At 43.0% G+C, this 22,639-nt stretch overlaps 1 protein-coding gene across 4 annotated transcripts in view; it reads right to left on the bottom strand.

The window, feature by feature from the left end:
• The window catches only part of ARVCF (ARVCF delta catenin family member), a 473,516-nt gene that overhangs the window by 87,532 nt on the left and 363,345 nt on the right, over positions 1-22,639 (bottom strand). For all 4 annotated transcript variants that reach the window (XM_030218017.1, XM_030218015.1, XM_030218018.1 and 1 more), the window contains exons 7-8: positions 22,407-22,578; positions 2,189-2,260 (exon numbers count right to left, since the gene is read on the bottom strand). In XM_030218017.1, the coding sequence (XP_030073877.1) occupies positions 2,189-2,260; positions 22,407-22,578 (244 nt within the window). The remainder of the gene's footprint in view (positions 1-2,188; positions 2,261-22,406; positions 22,579-22,639) is intronic.

Below are 22,639 nucleotides of genomic sequence, written 5' to 3'. Positions count from 1 at the left end.
TTCTATAAGTGGTCATTAATGCAAGTAACGTCCTACTGAAATGATTACGCACATTTTTGCTGGCTCCTTTTACCCCCTAAGGACTAGATTCAGTAAATGTTACCCAAATTTGGGCACTGAAAAAAAAGTGCACTGAGCGGTATTCTATAAATGGCACGTTGAATTGGGCGTGGAGCTCTGGGACCCATGTCCAACTTTAGGCACAAAGATTTACACCAACTGAAATCTGGTATAAACCCTCACGCATAAATTAGGCGCAGATCCCTCGAATTCTATAATGCTGTACGCATCCTTAATGAACACCCCTGACCTGCCCATGGCCACACCCCCTTTTCAGTTGCGCAATAAAAAATTTACGTACACATCGTTATAGAATAGCACTTGGCAAAATGTGCATGCAGATCCTGATTAGAGTCAATTAACTGCAATAATTGGTTGTTAGCACACAATAATTCCTAGGTATCGGCTTTTTGCTCAATAAAATTACTCGTGCAAATTTGCATGTGAAATTTTGGGCACCATACATAGAAATTTGGGGGTTAATATCTTGTAGATGGAAGAGGTATAGCAAGTGAATACATAAAATATTTAATTCTGACTGGCTATTAAGACCACGTCTGTAGGATGAGAACAATCTTGATGACTTTAATATCTGTCTAACCTTTTGAAGCAAAGTTGGTGCTTTAGGGGAATCATAATAGTTGATATTGATTGGTAGAGTTTTCTCAGTAAAGATCCAAATTCCCTCAATAGGATCAAGCCAAGTTTTTTTGGCCTCTGGCCACTGAGTTTAGCCAGTGGGAATAGGATTATTGCCTTGTAAAAGTAACCACAGGACCGGCTCTTTCACATCATGATAAATCCTGCAGAAAAAAAACTGGCATAAAGAAAAGTTGGCAGGGTGCTGATGATTTTACTCCTCGACTGGGAGGAGGCTAGAAAGGGTATAAAGAAATGTAAGGTTTTAGAAGTCAGCTTTAGGTTTCATAGTTTGGAGGAGTGAAATGTGTGTATACTTACATACATATATTTATTGCAGTGGCGTATTTAGGATAGGTGTGTCATGGCGTATGCAACCCGTCAGACCCAGCACCCCCCCTATAAAAACCTCTCGGCGTCTTCACCCAGCAGAGGCACTCAAGGCTGCATGTGGCCTGCTCTGTGACTTCCTGCTTGAACCATCCCACAGGAGCAGGATGGTTCAGGAAGGAACTCCCGGTGCAGGCCGCAGGCAGCCTATGAGTGCCTCTGCTGGGTGAAGATGCCGAGAGGATTTTAAGGTGGGGGTGCCAGTGACAGGGGGGTGCAACAGGGGGAACGGGGAGAGTGCCAGGGGAGGCAGTGCAGGGAGTGGCGGCAAAGGGGTGGCAGGGGGAGATGCACCCCCTGTAAGAAGTTCCTGGCTACGCTACTTATTTATTGTACTTGGGTTGTGGAGGTGTTCCCAAGAGTGGGATTGGGGAGGAGTTATTGTTTATGCAAACTTTATAAAATACACACATATATACATTTTAAAAAAGCCAGGAAATGTGTCACTGTACAAGGGAAGGCGTAAATGTAAGCATACCAATTCCCTGGGCTAATTTTTTAAAGCAGAAGAAGGTGCATACTTTTGAACTGAAAACTTGCTCATACTCACATGTGGCTAGATTCTATATATGCTGCCTAAAAAATTGGCACCAAAAAACAGTGATATTCTATAAGCCACACCTAATGTTCAGCATGGTTTATAGAATAAATGCTTAAGTGGACAGGTTGTGCGTATATTTAGGTGCTGTCATTTGCACCAATGAAAATGTGGTGCAAATGCCCACATTTAAATTATTCACGTAACTTAAAACCATGCCCCAGATCTGCCCCAAAATGCCCATAACACTTTCATTTCCAAGCCCCCTTTTTCAGGTCGCAAGTAAATTCTAGGTATGGATCCCACGCCTAACTTTACGTGTATAATCCCCCAATTAAATCTAACTAGTGCCAATAACTGCTTGTTAAAAAAGCAACTGCTGGCACTAATTGGCTCATTATTCTATTAAATTTCACGTGCAAATCGGGGACGTGCACAATTTTTGGTGACCTTTATAGAATCAGGGGGATGAGGAAAAGAATGTACGTACAGTTTATGCATGCACAGTTATAAAATTATCCCCATATTATTCAGCTGGAAAAACACACGTAAAATTGTTACCTTTAGCTGTCTCAGATCTCTTGGGCAAATCAAGCGTATCAAAATTTCTGTCTATCTCTCCATTCTTCTTTCCTGCACACAAAACAGATGTTAAAGAGATAAATTCAGTTCATATTGATGTCTTCTTACTCCATAAGTAGCAGGAGGTATCTTTTATTTTATATGTCAGCTCTTCACAAATAGGATGTACACATATCTCAAAGATTTCAAACCAGAGTCCAGTTGGGAGTGAAGTTAAATGTTGACAGGTGGCTCTACTGTATTATATTGGAATTAATAACTCTGAGGCCTTTGCAGATGAGACAATGCTGGGCTACCTGTGTTCCAGGCCCCAGAGAGAAGAATTTCACTCCTACCACAGGACACCTTGCAGCCAAAGTCAGGCTGCAAACATAAGAGGTTTCTGATAGACCTGTGACCAGTAGCCCGTGGCTGAAAACTGTAATTTGCCATGGCTGGGCTAGCTAGACTGGAAAGAAGGAGAGCAGATATGGAAGGAAGGAAGGAAGAGGATAAAAATGTGGAAAACCCCCTTGAATAGTTGCAAATAAATGCTCATGGAGGCATAGTCTTAGGAGAGGCTGGTTCCATTTTGCTGGAAGCCCAAGAAGGAGGCTCAAATTGTGATGTAAAAAACAATTGTCAGGTTGTATTTTGCAAACATTCTTTCTCCTTTAAGCTATTTGACCTTGTTCGTGTTCGATACTGTAGTAATTAATGACTTACCAGAAAATACCAAAATTCATTTCACTACAGAGAGTTCTCTCTTTTACCAGTTTCTTTCCTCTTTAAATCCAAATGATATCAACTTGTTTGAATCATCTGCCACCAGAAGGCCTGACGGTGGGTGGCTCAGGACATTGAGTCTGTAGTGATCTGCGATGCATTGTTTTGAATTATGGAGGTGAGGGGATGAAAATCATTTTATTAATTGGAGAAACAGCAAAAGCATTATTAAGGTGCAAAAGGCTCAGATTTCATCTTATGCCTGTAAAGAGCACATGTGTATGCCAATGAGCAGATGTAAATGTAAGGGTATAAATGCTCAGGGGTAATTTTCAGGACAAAAGTATGTGCGTATAAATTTGCCAGTATGTGAATAGAGAAAAGTATGCGCAGAACCCAAGAGACAGGCAGAGCTCCAGAGTCTCAAGACATGGATGAGGCGATGGTGCAGGAAGGAGAGATTCAGATTTGTTAAAATCAGTCAACATTTTCTTTTGGGGGGGGGGGGGAGTGGGTTGTGCTCTACCTTAACCAGGGCGGAACCAGAGTGCTGGCACTAACCTTTAAAGAGTAGCTTCTAAATTAGAACCTGGGGGAAAGCAGTCACTCAGTCAAAAGCACATGGCTTAGAATAATATAGGGCAGTGCCGTAGCGAGGGTGCCTGTCACCCGGGGCGGGTCACGGCTGCGCACCCCCCCCGGGTGCAGGGCATGGCACCCCCCCCCTCCGGAGCTCCCCCCCCGAAACGCACCCTACCTTTCAGTGGGGGGGGCAGGCGGGAGGGCCGATCCGCCCCCAGTGCACGTCACTGGGAGCTGCGTCGGCTCTGCTGCTTCCCTGCTTTCTCTGTTCCGGGGCAGAAAGAGCAGGGAACCAGCGAGCCGACACCCCCCCAGCGCGTGCATCTGGGGCGGACCGCCCCACCGCCCCCCTTCCTACGCCACTGATTAAGCATCTTTAAAAGGTACTAACAAAATGCAGAATTTAGAAATTTAGAATTTAGAAAATTCTGATGCAGTGGACATATCAAAGAAAGAACAGAGATAAATTATTCCAAATTAACCCCATGAACTGCTACATGGGTTGTAAATGCAAATAAAAACAGTAAAAACTAAGATGGGAGAGAATATATGGCAGAAAATGAAGAGTTAGACATTGTGGAGGGCAAGATTACAACAAGGACATTATTTTAAAAGACAATTTTGGAAGTCCATCCTTTAAAAAGTCAAAAGAAGGCCAGATGATGGCCAGAGTGGTTAGATGGAAGAGATGATGAAAGCCAAAAGAACACGTGCCAGAAAATGGAAGAAAACAGGGGTGAGCATAAGCCCTGGCAAGTTAGATGTAAAAAAGTAATATGGCAGGCTAAGAGAGATTCTGAAAAGAAGTTTAGAGGTAATACTACAAACTTTTCCAAGTACATCTAAAGCAAAAAGCTTGAGAGGAAGTTTGTTAGACTGCTAGATGACCAAAGGGTAAAAAGAGTGATCAGGAAGGATAAGGTTAATGAGAGCACCTGGAAAGAAAGGTTAACTAGCACTTGCTCTAATAGGCTGACTAGTTTGCTTCCAGTCTTAAGGCAGTAACAACTGCAAGAATCTAGCTTTCTGAAATCAGTTCATCTCCAATCCTCACTGAGACAGGAAAAAAAAAAAATATATATATATATAAAAAAATTTTTTACAGGAACTGCTTCCTCTTAACCTAGCTTTTCTGACTTTTCAGTCAGTATTATGCTTCCAGAACAAGTTAATGAAGTGAGAGCTTTGTCTGACTATTAAAAAAAATGTCTGCTGTCTAAAGCAGTTTCTTGCCAAAAATATTTTTTTTTAGACATTTCTCACATGAAGGCGATGAGTTTCTTTCCATTACAAGCAAACATCTAGATCCTTTAAACCCATGTTGACTCACTTAATTTTACAGAATCAAACACACTTATCAAATTTCTTAACTTACTCAGGAAATCCTATCCACATTTTCCCTTTCAACACCCTCACTTAGTCCATCTAGTTTTGAAAATTCTACAGTTTTATTGTCTCAAACTCTTAATCTCTAACAACACACTACATCTATATACATTCTTTTCTTCAATCAATCTCTCCCAGCTGCCAACTCTTGGCCATGTAGAATTTTTCAGACTTCCTGCTCCTACCTCACAGCAGCCACAGTTAGCCCTGAGTTCCCAATATCACTATTCTACTTTACTTCCCCCCAGCTGAACCTTTTACTTTGCCAGGATCCTTAATGCATAAACCTCCTCCAGCCAAGACCTTGTTTATGCCTGTGTAGCCCCCCTGCACCAAGCCACACTGCTCTCCTCATTCTTTCTTAGTAGAATCGCATCCACTGCCCCTTGCGTGTGCATACTGTGGTGTGCCACCTTCTGGGTTCAGAAATTATTTAATTTGTAAGGCTACTGCTATCCCTCATACCTTGTAGGGGTCTGGACTGCAGCACTTGGCTTCTCCGGCATCTCTGGAGGTTCATCCAGTCCTCTGATACCTCAACAGGGTCTCTCTGTCACTATGCCACACTTCTCCTTTCAAGCTCCCTATCGCGCTTGCACAACTAAACACACATACTCAAGCAGCATTATCCACATGCCCAGCTCAATGCACTGACATTTGTCGGGTACCCCAGGCCTCCTCACCCATGCTCCCTGCTGCCATCTTGTGACTCAGCTGGACCCAGAGTGCCGCAGCTCTGAACATTTCCACTTTTGCGGATACGTCTAACTCTGCCTCTTGACTGCCACCTGGATGTTGCTTTCAGCATTATTGGGGGCTCCTGGATCTGCACAAATCCGTTTAGCCAGGATCTGCTCACCAGAGCTCAGGAACTCCGCAGTCACACTAGTCATCCTAGCACCCCCCCCCCCCCCCCACACACACACACAACCTGGTGCCAGAACCACACAACTCTGATCTGAGTGTGCTCCTCTTTTAAATTTGAAAATCCATCATAAAGAGAAAGATTACTACGCTGCAAAACTCTTCATTAATGGGATGAAGGGAACGAGACAGTTTAACATTTTTTCCCTCTTGTTTATCTATGATTGACTATCTTCCAAACATTGTAACTTTGCTAATAAATATTGCTTAATTTTGTAAATATTTCTTAATTTTCTTTAACATTTTTTATGTTAGAGGACTTGTCACCCGCCATCTCCCTCAGTTTGAGTTTCAAGGTGAGATACAATGAGTATTAAAAAAAGGTACTGACACAAAATATTAGGAATTACAGATAAGTTAAATAAAAAAAAGAGAGTTAACAAAAAAAAATCACCATACTAGTAAGTTTTCAAAGCTTTACGAAAGGAATGATAACAACTCACTAAACGCAAATCCACAGGAAGATCCATAAACGAACTGCTAAAAATAAAAAAATAAAAAAATGAGAGAAAGAGTCCTTAAAGCTCACATATTTAACCGTAGGGAAAACTAAGAACAACTGATTACAACTTATGGACTGCTTATTTGAAATTAAAATTTTTACCAGTTGAGTTAGACCCTCCGGTCAAGTACCTTCTAAAATCTAAAATACTAGGCATAACACTTTAAAGTGGATCTGAGCTTGTACTGGTAATCAATGTAACTCCTTCAGTAGAGGAATCACATGGTCACCTCGGGACTTACAATATATCAGTCTAGCAGCTGAATCAGCTGGATTTTATGGACCAGCTCAGAAGCTATACCAAAATACAAAGAGGTGCTATAGTCAAGTAAGGCTAAGATTGAAAGTTGTACAATAATTCTAAACTGGTCCTGCAGAAAATAAAAATGCAACAGACGTTAACTGTTTCAGCTTAAAAAAGCTTTCCAAACTGTATTAATCTGGGGTTCCAGAGTTAATAAGGAGTCCAAAAACATATCCAAAACCTTAAAAACTCTTTTAACATTTAATTGAGTACTATCAATAATAGGAATAGACAGCAGGATATTTGATAAATTGAAAGTAAACCATAAAATTCTAGTCTTATCTGTATTTATTTTAAGTGGTACTGATGTACACCAATGTCTAATCCTTCTAAAACAGTTTTCAATAACGGAAGGAATAAAACTCGCAGCCTGATTGATAGGGACCAACATAAAAATATCGTCAGCATACAACAGCATAAGCTCGCCTGGGTTTAATTAAACCAGTCTTAGTGAGCTCATAATAAGAGGGGGGAGATGGGAGAACCCTGAGGTACAACACAAAGGGGTATCTATGATGATGAAAAAACACCATCCTTTACCAGCAAATACTGTTGGTTTTTCAAGAAAGACACAAACAAGCTGAAAACAGGACTCACTAGTCCAGCTTCACAAAGTAGTCTTCATAAGACATCATGATTAATGGTATTGAAGGCTGCAGAAAATTTTGTTGCACTGTACTACTGCATATCAATCCAAGGGGGTGAGATATGCACAGTGCAATGCCCTTGTGATTTGATTTATGTAGGAAAAACTAAGCACACTTTGAAAACAAGATTAATTGAACACAAATCATGTATCACTTCTCAACGTGTTGGTGCCCCTATGATAAAACATTACATAGCACTACAAAATTCCAAAAAACCGCTTTGTTAATAAAACAGATGGACAAAAAGCACGAGAGTAAACCCTTTAAAACTTACAATTTTAACAAAAGAAGCCTCAACTGCCCGGGGAGAGTCATAGACCATAATCTATGACTATATATTATAGACCATAATCATCTATTTTCAGATTTAAGATGCATGGCGATAGATCAAATTTGTAATTCTATCCATATAGAAGACATTTCTAGGATTCTCCATTGTCGTGAACATTGGATATATATAGATTACAAACTGTGCACCCTAGTGGACTTAATGGCCCTATAAAGTGGGATGCATTTAACTGTTAAATTTCCTCTGCTTTCCCTTTAATTGGACTTCTGTAGCTGATCGGTGCACTGTTTGTCAGTGTCTGGTTTTTTTTAGTACCACTGCCATTTTGAACAGGAAAATTTACTAGTAAGTTGTTCCCCCCCTCCTGAAGCAGCTTTTGTGAAATAAGGGGGCCCTCTGTCGAGGATATGAGGATCGAGTGGACGTCTGAATTCAGGGTGTGAAGCAAGTGGACAAGTTCCAGATAGCGGATTGGAGTTGGGATACTGCAAGTTAAGTAGTGCTGGAAGTGCACTATTGTTTGCGCTTCCCCCTTACCGAAATATTTTTTGTCTGGTAACATTTTCTCATATTGCATTGGTATCACAACAAAAAGACCGATTATAGAGTTTCAGCTGTTACTCAGTAGGTGTAGCACTATCAGTTCTTTTTAGCAGAGGCTTTTTTTCTCCTTTGAGTTTTTGGAGTTGTTTTTACTGAAATGTTGAAGCCAGTGATAGAAACCCCAATGAGGTTTTTTGTACTTAGCCATTGTGGGCTTTCCTCGGGGTGTCTGAGGCTTCTTTTCTTTACTGTTCAATGCTCTTTTTCTAGCATTCACAGATAGGGGAACTCTCTATTTCAGCCTTTTGAACAAAATATGGTAGATTTTGTATCATCTTTTTGCTCTCCAATTAATTTTTGTTTAAACTGTAACTATATCATCTCTCCATTGAGCCCGCTTAACTTCAGTAGTTAATGACAGCAGCAAGGTCTCAGTGCTATGGAAAGAGTGAAACCAGTATTGGGAACTAAGCAGCAAAGTTCATCTATCACACTTGGGATCCAACCACAAATTCAACTAATTTTGTGAGAAAGGGAATATTTGCAATTGGCCTGAAATTGAAGACTTGTGATGTCCCCATCAGGCTGCTTAGGTATCACTACTACAACTAATCATTTCTATAGCACTATGAGCTGTATGCAGTGTTGTATACATTATATGCAGGTACTTTCTCTGTCCCTAGAGGGCTCACAATCTATATTTTTGTACCTGGGGCAATGGAGGGTTAAGTGACTTGTCCAAGGTCACAAGGAGCTGCAGTGGGAATTGAACCCAGGTCACCAGGATTAAAGCCTGCTGCACTAACCATTAGGCTACTCCTCCACTCCACTTTTTGGAGTCCAAACAATACTGCTCATATCTTGGGAAACCCATCTTAAAGAAAAACAAAACAAGCCATCTTAAAAAATCAGCTGTCAGAATTCTCCATGGATGCGGGTTCAGATTGCCGTGAAGAACCAACACATCTAAATGCACCCAAATAAGTACAGATGCCACAATCATTTCACACTATTGATTGGGGGGGGGGGGGTCGGGGGAAGTTTCCTGAATCCCTCCTTTTGAGCGCTGCCCAAAATAAGTACTTCTACATAACCTATATGTATCTGGGAGCAGCTGTAATTCCAAATGCTGATATCAGAAATAGGGAATACATGTGTATACTTGGTTCCACTCTAGTTCCGCCCAAACCATGCCCCCTTGCTATAAATGATCTGGAGACAAAAGAGATGAGCGAGGTGATTAAATCTGCAACTGGACTTCAAACACAATCTGTTCTGTCCCATCACAAATAGCAAAGCTCAAGGTTATCACAATCAAGGTGCGACAATGACAACAACAAAATCTATTAAATTAGATTTTGCTGCACCCACTCCGCAGGGTGTGAAACGATCAAAACAAGATCCACCAACCCCCTGCAAAACGGTGCTGTTAAAAGCGAAGGACATTTTGATGCATATTTTTCTTCAAGAACGGCTCCAGGTGAAAGATTTAATTAAAGGCAATAAACAATTGCTTACTGAACTCAAGGAAGAACTGCTGACTATGAAACAGCAACTGTCGGTGGTTACTACTCGTGCTGAGCATACAGAGGAATAGACATGAGATGATGATCAACAGCTACTGGCAGTGAGCTGCATGGTGAAATTGATTCAGGGTTTAGAGTGCAATCTAGAGGGCCTCAATAATAGAACAAGGAGCAACAACTTGAGGATTCTAGGACTACTCAAAGGTGTCAAGGTAGCCAATGCCACTACATTTCTGGAACGATTCTACTGTGACTCCTAAGCATACTGTTTAATCAACTGTTTGAATCGGAGGGGGCAAACCAGGTCTCCTCACATAAAATACAGTGCAGGCCCTTTGATATCAGCACACCCTCACAAATCTTCAGCTGGGCAGATAAAAGCCCTAGTGCGATACAATGATAATACCTTACTAATAATCCAAGATCTAAACAAGAGTACCTTGCCTTACTGCAAACAATTTTTACCTATGAGATCACACCTGAAGTGGATTAATGACGAATATGGCTTTACTATTTTGGTGAGAATTAAGGTTACAGTGAATAATACTACAAGATCATTTGAAGATCTTGCGTTGTGCATGTTTTCCTGGAGCAACAAGGTTTCATAGATTGGAGGCATAAGATCACTGGTCTAGTAGTCCCTTATTTCATCTTCATTTGAATGCCACTGCATGAAATTTGTAATTGCTTACTAAATGTTGTCAGTAGGATGTGATGTTTGCTATACAGAAGAGATGTAAGGTAAAAGTTTGCTTTATCCTTCTACCTCATCTTGGCTCACCAGAGCTGATATGGATGTGTGGTGTGGCACTGCTAGACTTTGCTAGCTGTCAGTGCTTCAGAAAAGATGGGACTATTGCAAAGATCCACCAGATTATCCTATATAATAAAAGGCACCTCCAACATTCTGAAGCTGACTGCATGGCTGAGGCATTCCTGCTCTCTGTATCCATCTCCTGAATTGACATCACGTACTTTCGGGTTTGTCACAAGCAGAACTGACCAACCACACGAGGTTTCTCGGCTTCAGAATGTTGGAGGTGCATTCTATTAAATAGGATTGGTCAGTTCCTTGAAGCACAGCCAGAGATCAGCGTCCTGCATAGTAACGCTCCAGACACCAGAGAGAGAGAGGGGTGGCCTGACATCAGAGAGAGGGAGGGAGGGGGGGCCTGACACCAGAGAGGGGGGGGGGAGGTATCTCTGTCACACACACACACTCTCTCTCTCTCTCTCACAGTCAATGTCTTTCTCTCTCACTCTCATACACTGTCTCTCACACACTCTATGTCTCACACTATATCACATTCACTCTCTATGTGTCACACAGTCACTCACACACTCTCTTGGTCTCATACACTCAGTCTCACAGAGAGTCTGTGTCTCACACATAATCTCTCTCTCGCACACACTGTATCTGTGTGAAACACACTCTCTCTCTCACACTGTGTCTCACATACGCACTTGCGCACACTCTCATTCTCACACACACACTCGCACCCAGACTCACTCTCTCTCTCACACACACACACACACACACACTCGCACATTCACTCTCTCTCTCACACACAGTCACTCTCACATACACTCTCTCAAACATACACACTCCGAGGAAAACCTTGCTAGTGCCCGTTTCATTTGTGTCAGAAATGGGCCTTTTTAACTAGTTATTATATAAATACCCACCGTTTGTCCCTCTGACAACAGCGGATTGGATCTGAATTATCATCTAAGGAGATTCTATACACAATTTAAGATCCAGACCACACACTGTAGTTGCTGACATTAGTGGGAATGCTGCAGTCTACAAAAGGCATGGATGAGACTAGTTCTATTAGATTGTCGGACATCACTGATACCACCACTCATTCAGGAGGAATGAGCTGTCACTGAACCTGAAGTATCATGCACAAGTTCTAAACACAGAAACAAAGAAAATAAAGGCCTATGCAGTCTGCCCCTCCATACCATCTACTATCTCTTCCTTTCCCTTAGAGGTCCCTATGTACCTCTCTCAAGCTTTCTTGAATTCAGATACAGTCTTCATCTCCACCACCTCCTCCAGGAGGCCGTTCCACGTATCACCACTTTCCATGAAGAAGTATTTCCTTAGCTTACTCCTGAGTCTGTCCCCTTTCACCTTCATCCTATGTCCCCTCATTCTACAGCTTCCTTCCTAATGAAAGTGACTTGCCTCCTGTGCAATTATGACATGGAGGCATTCAAATCATCTCTATCATATCTCCCCCTCTCTGGCCTTTCCCCCCAAAGTATGCATACTGAAATCTTTAAGTTTATCCCCATATGCTTTATGATGAAGACCACTGAGCATTTTATAGCAACCCTCTGGACTCCATCCTCTTTATATCTCTTTGAAGGTGTGATCTCCAGAATTGTATGCAGTACTCTAAATGAGGTCTCTTGAGAGACATGTACCGAGGCATTATCACTTCCTGTTTCCTGCTGGCTTTTCCTCTCCCTATGCACTCAAGCATCCACTGAAAGAAGAGCTGATAGCTCCAGAACTGGCCTCCGTTGTTTGATTAGGTGAAGCCCATGGTATGCTCATTCCACTACCCGACAGATGTTATGAAAAAGAACCCTCAAAAGACCAATTACACTCCCAAGTTCTGAAGAGAATCCTTAAACAGCGTCATTATTCTCTTCATCTTCGGCCCATTCAATAACTGGACCCAATCTAGATCCTCATTCATTATACTTTAGTGTTCTCAGTACTCATAACCAGCTGACTTGCCTTCAAAACTGTTTTTACAGCATCTTTCACAGAGTCCACATCGTTAGCCAGAATAAAAGGAGGAGAGGGAGGGGGTTGATGTCAGCGGAGTAAAGTAACACGTGTTGATTTCAAATCCCAAACTCACATGCATTGTTATGTCCATTTTTCCAACAGCACAAACAGCAGATACAAAGTGTATGGGCTTCTTGTACTTAGGGTTACCATATTTTGTCCCCTCAAAAGGAGGACACATGCCCCGCCCCACCACACACCACGCCCCCTTTCACACCCCACTCCGCCCCTGTCACATTTTCCCCTCCCCCCTGTCACACACCCCATCACTCCCCCTCCCCGTCACCCCCCTCCCCTTACCCTACTACTGTCCTGGTGGTCTAGTGACCTCTTTGGGGCAGGAAAGAGCCCCCTCTTGCCTGCCCAGAGCGCTGCCCTGCATGCATCCTTCCTGTTCCTGATCCCGGCGCCGATTCAAAATGGCCGCCGAGAGTTGAAGTCTCGCAAGGTCACTTCAACTCTCGGCGGCCATTTTGAATCGGTGCCGAGATCAGGAACAGGAAGGATGCAGGGCAGCGCTCCGGACAGGAAAGTGGGGGCTCTTTCCTGCCCCGAAGGCGGAAGAGGCCACTAGACCACCAGGGCAGTAGTAAGTAAGGGGAGGGGAGGCTAGCAATCTGCCCGTTTGTCCGGATTTCTGGACAAACGGGCAGACTGGCAAAACCCCCCGGTTGCCCGGACATGTCCTCAAAAAGAGGACATGTCCGGGTAAATCCGGACATATGGTAACCCTACTTGTACTCAACTGTCAAAGGCAGGTACAGCCTGAGAGGGATGCAGGATCAATTGTTCCCTCTAAGCTGAATGGAAGTCCTCCACCTACAGTCCTTCCAATGGGGTTGTGCTGTTTCACTGTTAAACAGTGAAGGCCAGGCAAGCTTTGCAGGACTCCAGGCAACTTGCCTGTCCCTACTGATTGAAAACACAATATTAAAACACTACCCCCCCCCCCCCCCCCCCACTGACAGCAATGCAGTTGGAGGACTCCTGCTCAGCTTACAGCAGGGCTCGATAAAGTTTAGGATCTAGGAACCAGCTAAAAAATCTAGGCACCAGATTTGTAACAACAGGAATTTTTATTCATTTATGCACATTTATAAATTGCACATTCATAATGTATTCTAGATGATGCAGCAAGGAACAAATAGGAGGCAACTGCTCCCCCCTTCACTCATCCACCTACTTACAGCCGACCATGGAGAGAGGCTTTAGGCTGTGTTTGGTGGGGCAATGGGAGAGACGCCAAAGTTGCAGCTACTAAGGGTGGCTGGGAAGGTGCATCCAGCCACCTACTCCCAAAAGCTGCAACCTTAGCCTATCTCCATTGCCTACCTGCCCCCAACAGCTGCAGTTTGAACCCATCTCCACTGCTAGTCCAATCCACTCCTAGCAAACACAGCCACTATTCATCACCCACCCAGCCACTCCATCAGTAGCCTTGGCTCACATCCCCATCCACAGCAGTAGCCTCTGAATCTCCCTTCTACCCCTCCCCCCCAAAATAAAACAGTAGCTTCACTCAATTCCCCCCCCCCCCCCCCCACACACACACACACCAAAAAAAATCCAGATTCTTAAAAATTTTTAACTTATCCTACCGAAAAGGATGCTGGAAAATTGCCTCCAGAACAGTGCTTCTTATGGGCTGCTTCTGTGGTTGCTATCGCTCCAATTATCCTCCTGATCGTTGGCTCCAATTTGGGCTGCCTCTCCAAGGTGGATATCCTTTTAGTGTCCCTATCCTCCCCTGTGGGACCGTCATAGTACAAATCCTAGGCACTCAGGGTGACCTGGCACCTGGAGTTTGTCAAGCCCTGGCTTAGAGGGAACAGTGGCAGGATCATATCCACACTCATTGTGAGGCCACACATTAAGGAAAGGGAAAGGGGGGAAAGAGAATGGGACTTGAAATACTGCCTTTCAGTGGTTTTTGCAACTACATTCAAAGCGGTTTACACAGTTTATACAGGCACCTGGGGTAATAGAGGGTTAAGTGACTTGTCCAGAGTCACAAGGAGCTGCGGTGGGAATTAAACCCTGTTCCCCAGGATCAAAGTCCGCTGCATTAACCACTAGACTACTCCTCCACTCTGAAAATTGCCTCTATCTTGTTCATATTTTTTTAGCAATACAAACAGCTGACCATCAATCATGGGACCAATTCTGTGAGCCCTATTCAGCAAAATGATGCTCAGGTGCAATACAAAGCCCCACCGGTTACAATAAAGGGCTATTAATAGTCCATCATATTCAACCATCTTCCGCTGTCTCCAGCTGCTCCCTAACAGTGACCCATAGTAACAAATAAGTCAAAGGCCAGGCATCTATTGAGAACTAAGATCTTTATCTATATCAGAACCTCAAATTCCAATTTACTTTAAGTGGCAAGGTAGCAAGTAACAACTTTCTGGTTATTTTGCATTCTTTCTTGCACCCCAAGTTAATGGACCGTTATGACTGTCAAGCCTTGATTACATACATACATACATATAAAAACCAAGCTGTGTCATTTCATTTGCTAGATCACAATATATAGCAGCATATCCTTTTTAGTGATAGTTGCTCTTTATATTTCTAGCTGTGCAAACATCAGAAAGGGGTGAAACAACTGCCAAATCAGCAGCCAGTTCAGAATGCTGCCAGAGACAGATGGCTTTTATATGGTTGTTGCTAACTCTCTTTTATAGTGTCTGGCTACACAATCTGGCAAGGTACTCTGGTGTGGGAAAGCTGCCTGACACAACCTGCACCTTCAATAAATTATGTACAGTCTAGGAAACACAGAAATCAGCAGCATCTTTACTTCAACCTTTTTTACAGGAACGAATCTCACATTCACATGTACAATCCCTTTTTCATCTCTCTCAAAGCATCTGACAATTGAGTTTAACGTTTCATGCAAGATAGACTGCAACTAATAGCCAATGCCTGCCCAAATGACTTCTGTGTTTGCATTCTCTGTTTAACTAAATACTGCTCTGGCTGAAGCTGAGGAGAAGGTAAGGACATTGTTGAGTTACTGTTAGATTTTGGTTGATTTATAGTTTGTCTCTGTATTAGTTTACCTAAAGCAATGCATGGCTGTTTCTGCCTCCTACTGATGCTCTCATCTTTCCCTCTCCTTCTTCCAGCTTTGTCAACACAACCTATTAGCACCATTTCAGCTTCTAGCATGAGCTTACTCAAGAATTCCTGGCATAAAGTACAGAGGGGCATTTTACCAGTCAAGGGATGGCAAAGTCAACTCACAGTAAAAGCTGAAATTGAACCTGTGGCTAAACACTGGGACTCTGAATATATTTTCTCCCAATTAGTGGCCATATGTACTTTCTGCTACACTACAGCTGCCAAGTAGATTTGGAAGTTGAACAGATAAAATATACCATGAAAATTTTCCTTCTTTATTTTCCTAATGCCACTGGGTGTGAAGACCCTATTGGCAATCAATGTAATGTTAGACCAACCAGTAAGGACAAGGAAATGACTGTTCAATTGTTTTGATAATATGAGACCCTGAAGAAAGATTTTCTGTTATTGGCAGCAGCAGGTTGTGACACTGAGGTACAGAGCAGGTGGTCAAACAAAAACAACAAACCTTCAATTCAGAGCAAGAAATCCTTCTTACCTACAAATGCACTCAGTCTGCTGCCCCTCACTATCTTTTTACCCTCATCTCCCCTTACGTTCCCGCCCGTAACCTCCGTTCACAGGATAAATCCCTCCTCTCAGTACCCTTCTCCACCACCGCCAACCCCAGGCTCAGCTCATTCTGCCTCGCCTCACCCTATGCTTGGAACAACCTTCTTGAGCCCTTACGCCAAGCCCCCTTCCTGCCCGTCTTCAAGTCTTTGCTTAAAGCCCACCTCTTCAATGCTGCGTTCGGCACCTAACCCTTACCGTTCAGTGAATCCAGACTGCCCCAATTTGACTGCCCCTATCGGACCGACCATTCACTTGTCTATTAGATTGTAAGCTCTTTGAGCAGGGACTGTCTCTCTTTGTTAAATTGTACAGCGCTGTGTAACCCTAGTAGCGCTTTAGAAATGTTAAGTAGTAGTAGTAGTAGTAGTAGTAGGTGTAGAAGCGCTCACTGTGAAAGCGTGAGCTTATGGAGAATCATATTGATTTTGGGATGGGTTATAGTTTCTTTAATCTCTTTGCAATTATTTCTTAAAGTATTCTCTGTATTTTATATTCTTGAGCCCTCCCCAAACTGGTCAGAATTTTTCATGTTCTGTAAAGCTTTGTTACACTTGCCATAATTATTTTGCTTCTTTATTTGGAAAAGTTGTTATTCTGGAATGTTTGCTTGATGTATAACATGAAACTTAACAAACATTTAAAATAAAACAAAAATTGAAAACAAAACAAGAGGGACTCACCTTGGTTAAACCACTCCTCTAATGAGCAGAATAGCAGCAAAAGAAACAAAGAGTTAAAAGAAACAGAAAGCAAGAGTCAGAGTAAGCCAGAAGTAAAGGCAGTGGATGTAGAAGATACTTCCCTTCCCATTGGTTCCATTGTTATGACAATGTCCCAAGGGACACCAGGAGGGGAAGAGAAGAATTTAATGCAGTTGCAGGAACTATTATATCAAGTCTTCACCTCTGATAGGAACTGCATACTAAGGGCCTTGTTTACTAAGGTGCGCTAGCGTTTTTAGCATGCACTAAAAACGCTAGCGTGCCTACAGCGTGGCTTAGTAAACAGGGTCCTAAGGGGTGAATTCTATATATGGCACCAAAAAAAAACCCACGTTTAGCGCTAGTCTATGTAGCACCCATCCCTATGACTAAAATTTAGGCGCGACCATATATGCCAACTAAAAACTGGTGTAAACGCCTTCGTCTACTTAGGTGTGGATCGGGCATTTTCTATAACAGGGTGCACAGGGTGCATACTTTTTAGGAATACCCATGCCCCTCCCATGGCCATGCCCCCTTTTGAGATCTGTGCATTAGAATTTACATGCGCTACTTTACAGAATATGTTTAGAAAGTTGCGTGCTGAAATCCTAATTAGTGGCCAATTACCTGTGCTGATTTACTTGTTAACCAATTAAGTTGCACGTGCACTCTGGCCGCACTGCCGAATTTGCACAAGCAACTTTAGGTGTGGTGCCATATATATAATCCGGGCCTAATTCTAGAACAGGTCATCTGGTTTTAGGCAGTAAGAACATGCATAGATACTATTCTAGTCATTTATACGCATATGTGAAACATAAGTGCATAAAATGAGCAGTTTCAGGCTGAGCGCTATTCTCTAAGTATGATCCTAGATGTAATGGTGTGTATTTCATGGGCAAGCATTCATGTGGGTGGCGTTTAAGCAGGACACGAGTGGGGCATGGTGTGAGTATTTGTGCCTTAAATGTAGATGGAAAAATTATGTTCTTACCTGATAATTTTCTTTCCTTTAATCATACCAGACCAGTCCAGACTAATGGGTTGTGTCCATCTACCAGTGGAAGGAGACAGAGAAAATAGTTCCAAGTGAACCACCCCTTAAGGGTATCGTGCAGCTTGGAATGTTCAGTATTTCGAAAAGCCAAGCAATGGTGCTCTGAAGTCTAGAAGAAAACACAGTGAATACAAACAGGCAAACTCTTGGAGCCAATATGCAGAACCTCACTGTTCCTGCTTGGCCGAAGGCAACTGCAACCTCCCCTCATAGTAAAGTAAGCAGGAGGGAATGGTCCATACTGAGCTTGCCCACACAAATAGAGATCTACCCCTGAATCCGGGGAAAGAACTCCGTGATCCCAAATAACAGGAGTCATACAGAGCTGGCACAACAAGTGGCAGGAGATTGAATAAAGAAAATGAAGTAGGCAGTGCTGTAGGACATGCCACCATACTGAAGCGTTATGGAACAGCCATGGATACCTAAACGAAACAACACTCTGACAGACATTAGCCAGGGAGGGCATCTGGAGTTGTCTGGTATAATTAAAGAAAAGAAAATTATCAGGTAAGAACATAATTTTTCCTTCCTTGTCATCTATACCAGACCAGTCCAGACTAATGGGATGTAGCAAAGCAGTTTCCCAAAGGGGGTGGGGGGGGGGGAGGGGGGAGAAAAGAAGAATGCAGAAGGTTGAAAAATCAACAAAGCTATACACACAGCAAAAACTGATCAGCAGAAAAGGATTCGAATATCCGAACCACCAGGATACCAAAATGGAACAGAGCTAGACACTAGAAAAGGTACTGAAGCTGTAGGACGTAAAACAAACGTCCTGAGCAAAAGAAAAACTACATATCCAGAGAGTAGCAAAAGAAGCAGCAAAGACACTCATGCCAAAGGACCCCCCTTGGAGGGAGGCAACAGTCGTATCCAAGCAACAAGGAGAAGAACTGTGCTCAACATGGGGCGATGCAGCTGTGCTCAACATGGGGTGATAGAGCTGTGCTCAACAAGCGAAATGCACAGATGGGAGCCCCAGAGAAGAAGGTGCTGCCAGGAGGCCAACAAGAAAGGAGCATAACTTGTGGAAATGCAGACCTGGCGCTGCATTCTCCTGGCCCAGAGGGACTAAAACTACAAGACGAGAAGGCCCCATGCCCCAAGAGACACTCTCAGCCCCTAAGTGGTCTCTCAGCCACAATGACCACCCTCCTGGGTAACTGAGACGGAGCAGCAGTCAACGTACAGAAAGAACTCCCGCCAAGAGGGAGGTAAGCACCACAGGTCTGGAATCCTCAGACCATAGGGAGCAAAATGCAGCCGTAAGGCAGTGAGCAAGAAACAACTCTTGCCAGGCCAGGAACAAAGAGGAAGCTGGCCACTAACACCAAACCAAGGAAAAACCAGCTAAGAGAGAGTCAAACTCCAGACCCTGAACACAGCCACTTCCCTGCAGAAAAGTAGAGAAAAGCGCAGAGCTAAGAGGCGATAATCCAGATGCACAGCAATAGATCTGCTCAGCAGGAAAGAACTGCGCCCCTTGCACAAAAAGGAAGGAGTGTCAAATGTGCCAGGAGAGAGGTGCCTAAAATTCCCACACGAAAGCAAGGAACAACTGTGGCAACCTAGTCCTAAAAAGGCACATTCCCGTAAAGAGACACTGAACTGAGTCCCAGCAAAAGACTAGCAAGAATGGCACTCCTGAGGGTACTCAGAAGAAGGATATGAGCTAGCAGTTGCACAACAAGGACAACTCGGACCCCCGCCACTGCAGACAAACCACAGCAGACAGGAGGGATCCACGGGGACGAGAGAACCAGAACCTCCTTAAGGAAGGAAAAACTGCTGCCAAAACAAGAATCAAAGCAACTGGTACCAGCTCGGAAGGGTCCAAGATCAGAATCAGACGCCAGCCAGCGAAATTCAAAGAAACTTGGCAAGCAGCCCCCTAGAATACATTGCCAAAGATGGGAAATAAATCAGGTAACAGGCAAGAGAAAGAAGGAAAAACAAAGTTTCTTCTTCTTTTTTTTTTTTTTAAACAATCTCCTTCACGAGTGACAGGAATAAATAAAGGTTTCCCTCAGAGGCAGAAAAAGAGGGAAAAACAAAGTTTCCTTTTTTTTTTTTAAACAACCTTCTTCACTAATGACAGGAATAAATAAAGGCTTACCTCAGAGGCAGAAATTCAGATATACCTGCCACCACAGAAGAGAAGAACCCCACAGGGGAGACAAGTTATTCCATGCCACAATCAACCATCACCCTGCTAGAAAGGCAGCCAGGGGAGGGAATCAGGGTCACTGGATATCACCCTAGCTGGCAGATGAGGAACTCAGGAGCACTGAGTATCATCTAAAACTAGCCCCAACATGGCTACCAGCACACCCCTGACTCCTCTGTCACCAGAAGAATCTGGGACAGGAGCTACCAGCCAGCAATCCAGAGCAGCTGCACGATCCGTCCACCATCCGCTAGGAGACAGAGAAAATACTGAACCTTCCAGGCTGCACGATACCCTTAAGGGGCGGATTACTTGGAACTATTTTCTCTGTCTCCTTCCGTTGGTAGATGGACACAACCCATTAGTCTGGACTGGTCTGGTATAGATGACAAGGAAATGTTTTTCAGCCAATCACGCTAACATTCTATAAAAAAAAGTTGGTGCCTAGATGAGACTGTACAAATGTTTCACAAGGCCTGGGGTGTCTATATATAATTTACTAACCACATTTCTATGGGTGGTACATCAAAGGGTCCTTATAAAAGTTTGATGACGGATCTTACTATTCTAAGATATGATTGTTGCAATGATATACACTCAACTGGTTTCATATATTGTTGTTATTGGTTAGTCATCAATAAAAATGTTAAACTATAAAAAAAGTTGGTGCCTACTTTAAGCTTCCAATAGGTGCTTTCTTAGCGCCTAAATCTAGGTATTGCATTACAGAATTACCCTCTACGTTTTACAATGAAACCTGAGTCCTGGGATTGTTGTGACTATATTAACTCTCACCTCAAACAGCTACTCAAAAATTTTTTTTTGCATCATATGTGAGAAAATCCTTAAGAAATACAACCACAGATCTTCAGGAACACAGTGCACTTTGACTGACCACGATTATGATCATTTTCCAATAAAATAAAACACAGGAATATTTTGGTATAGGTGGTGCCAGTGACTGCAAAACTGAAAAGCCAGCTTCATACACCACTACAAATTGTGCCCATGCACATGGTCTTCCCACAGTCAGCAATGTCTAATTACATACAAACTGCATAAGTGTCATGTTTGCAGTTTTCTGCGATTGCCACACTGTTCTCTTCTCTTGGGAGAATTCAATTCACCTGCAGAATTATGAAAGTAGAGCTCTGCAGTGAAGGGCTGGACAAGCCATTCCAATTCAGTCTATCTTTCCCTGGAGGACATTATTGCTTGAGGAAGGAAGAGAGTGTCTTACTTTATAAAGCACCACTACAGCAACAATGTTAAATCTTACCCTCTGGGAGAAGAAAGCTGTAAAATTGTACCATACATCCTTAAAGAAAGAAAACAAGATATTTCTTCACCAATTACTGAGGTTTCTTCCTTCAGCTGCACCTCTCCTCTACTACTGGGGCCTATCAAGGTGCAGGGCTTCCTCTTAAAAACCAGGAGAATGTGACAATGTTTCCCCAAAGCTGTGGAAAATATTGCTTTCAATTCATTCGTGTTTTCCAGGAGTGAGAGCACAACATAATACAATAGCATTAAGCAACACAGGGCAACGTGCCATCATAGCTAAAGTTAGCTAGCTTGAAATGCAATTTTGAGTGTTCCTGTTCTGTCTTATTCAAGGCTTCTGTCCTCCAGCTCCACCAAATTTGAAGCAACAGCCTGCTCCAAGGCAAAGATGAGGATTTTACGAGTTGCTCCACGTATTTAAGACAGAAAGAATTCCGTCCACAAACAGCCATGTGTGGACACACCTCAGTCCATTGGCAATTTAAATACAAATTTAACATAGTAAATGGTGGCAGATAAAAACCAGCATAACCAATCTAATCTTCCCAATCTTACTAGGATTGTAACCTGACCAAGTGTTATCTTTGGGGCTTCCCCAACCTGTTCAGTATGATGGGTCTTCCCAGATCTGTCAGGTTCCCAAGATACCTGCTATAAATATGCAAGCGATTGATTTGCATACATTGAAGATTCCGCAGGTGCAGATTTGTCTCACACATTTTCACTGCATATCCTGAAAAGTCAACATACTATGGAATCCCAAGGATAGGACTGGGAAGCTTTGCAACAGGAGAAAGAAGTAAGCAGATGGAAACCGGCATGGCCATTTATTAACATTTCAAACACAGGCAATGGAGCAGCTGCGTGCAGAGGAAGGAAAATATCAGCAGAATTCAATGGATGGGTGAAAAGCCAAAGGGATGTGGAATGGACACATTGGCCTCTATCTTGCTGTATTGTGAGGGCATCTCATGGTGCTAAAAATCAAAGGGGATTTTCAAGAAAGAAGATATTTCACAATCAAACACACACATCCCTTTTCCAGAGGAGACATGCAACATACCTTTAGCTTTCTTCCCTCCAAAACAGCCAGCATCATCTTTCTTTTTCTTCTGTGGGCCTCCCGGCCCAATGGGCTGATGGGAGTCAAGTTCCTGGAACCGTTCAGCACCTGGGACTTCTTTGTGCACGTGATAAGACAGATTACGCATGATACATGTGCAGTTCTCCACAGACTGAGAGGGAAAAAAAACTTCTAGTTTAGAAACTAGATTCAAGCAAGTCCAATTGAAATAT

This window comes from Microcaecilia unicolor, chromosome 11, assembly GCF_901765095.1.
Source record: "Microcaecilia unicolor chromosome 11, aMicUni1.1, whole genome shotgun sequence".
Taxonomy (NCBI): domain Eukaryota; kingdom Metazoa; phylum Chordata; class Amphibia; order Gymnophiona; family Siphonopidae; genus Microcaecilia; species Microcaecilia unicolor.
The sequence above is the reverse complement of the archived record's forward strand: the minus strand, read 5'-3'. Positions and strand labels throughout refer to the sequence as shown.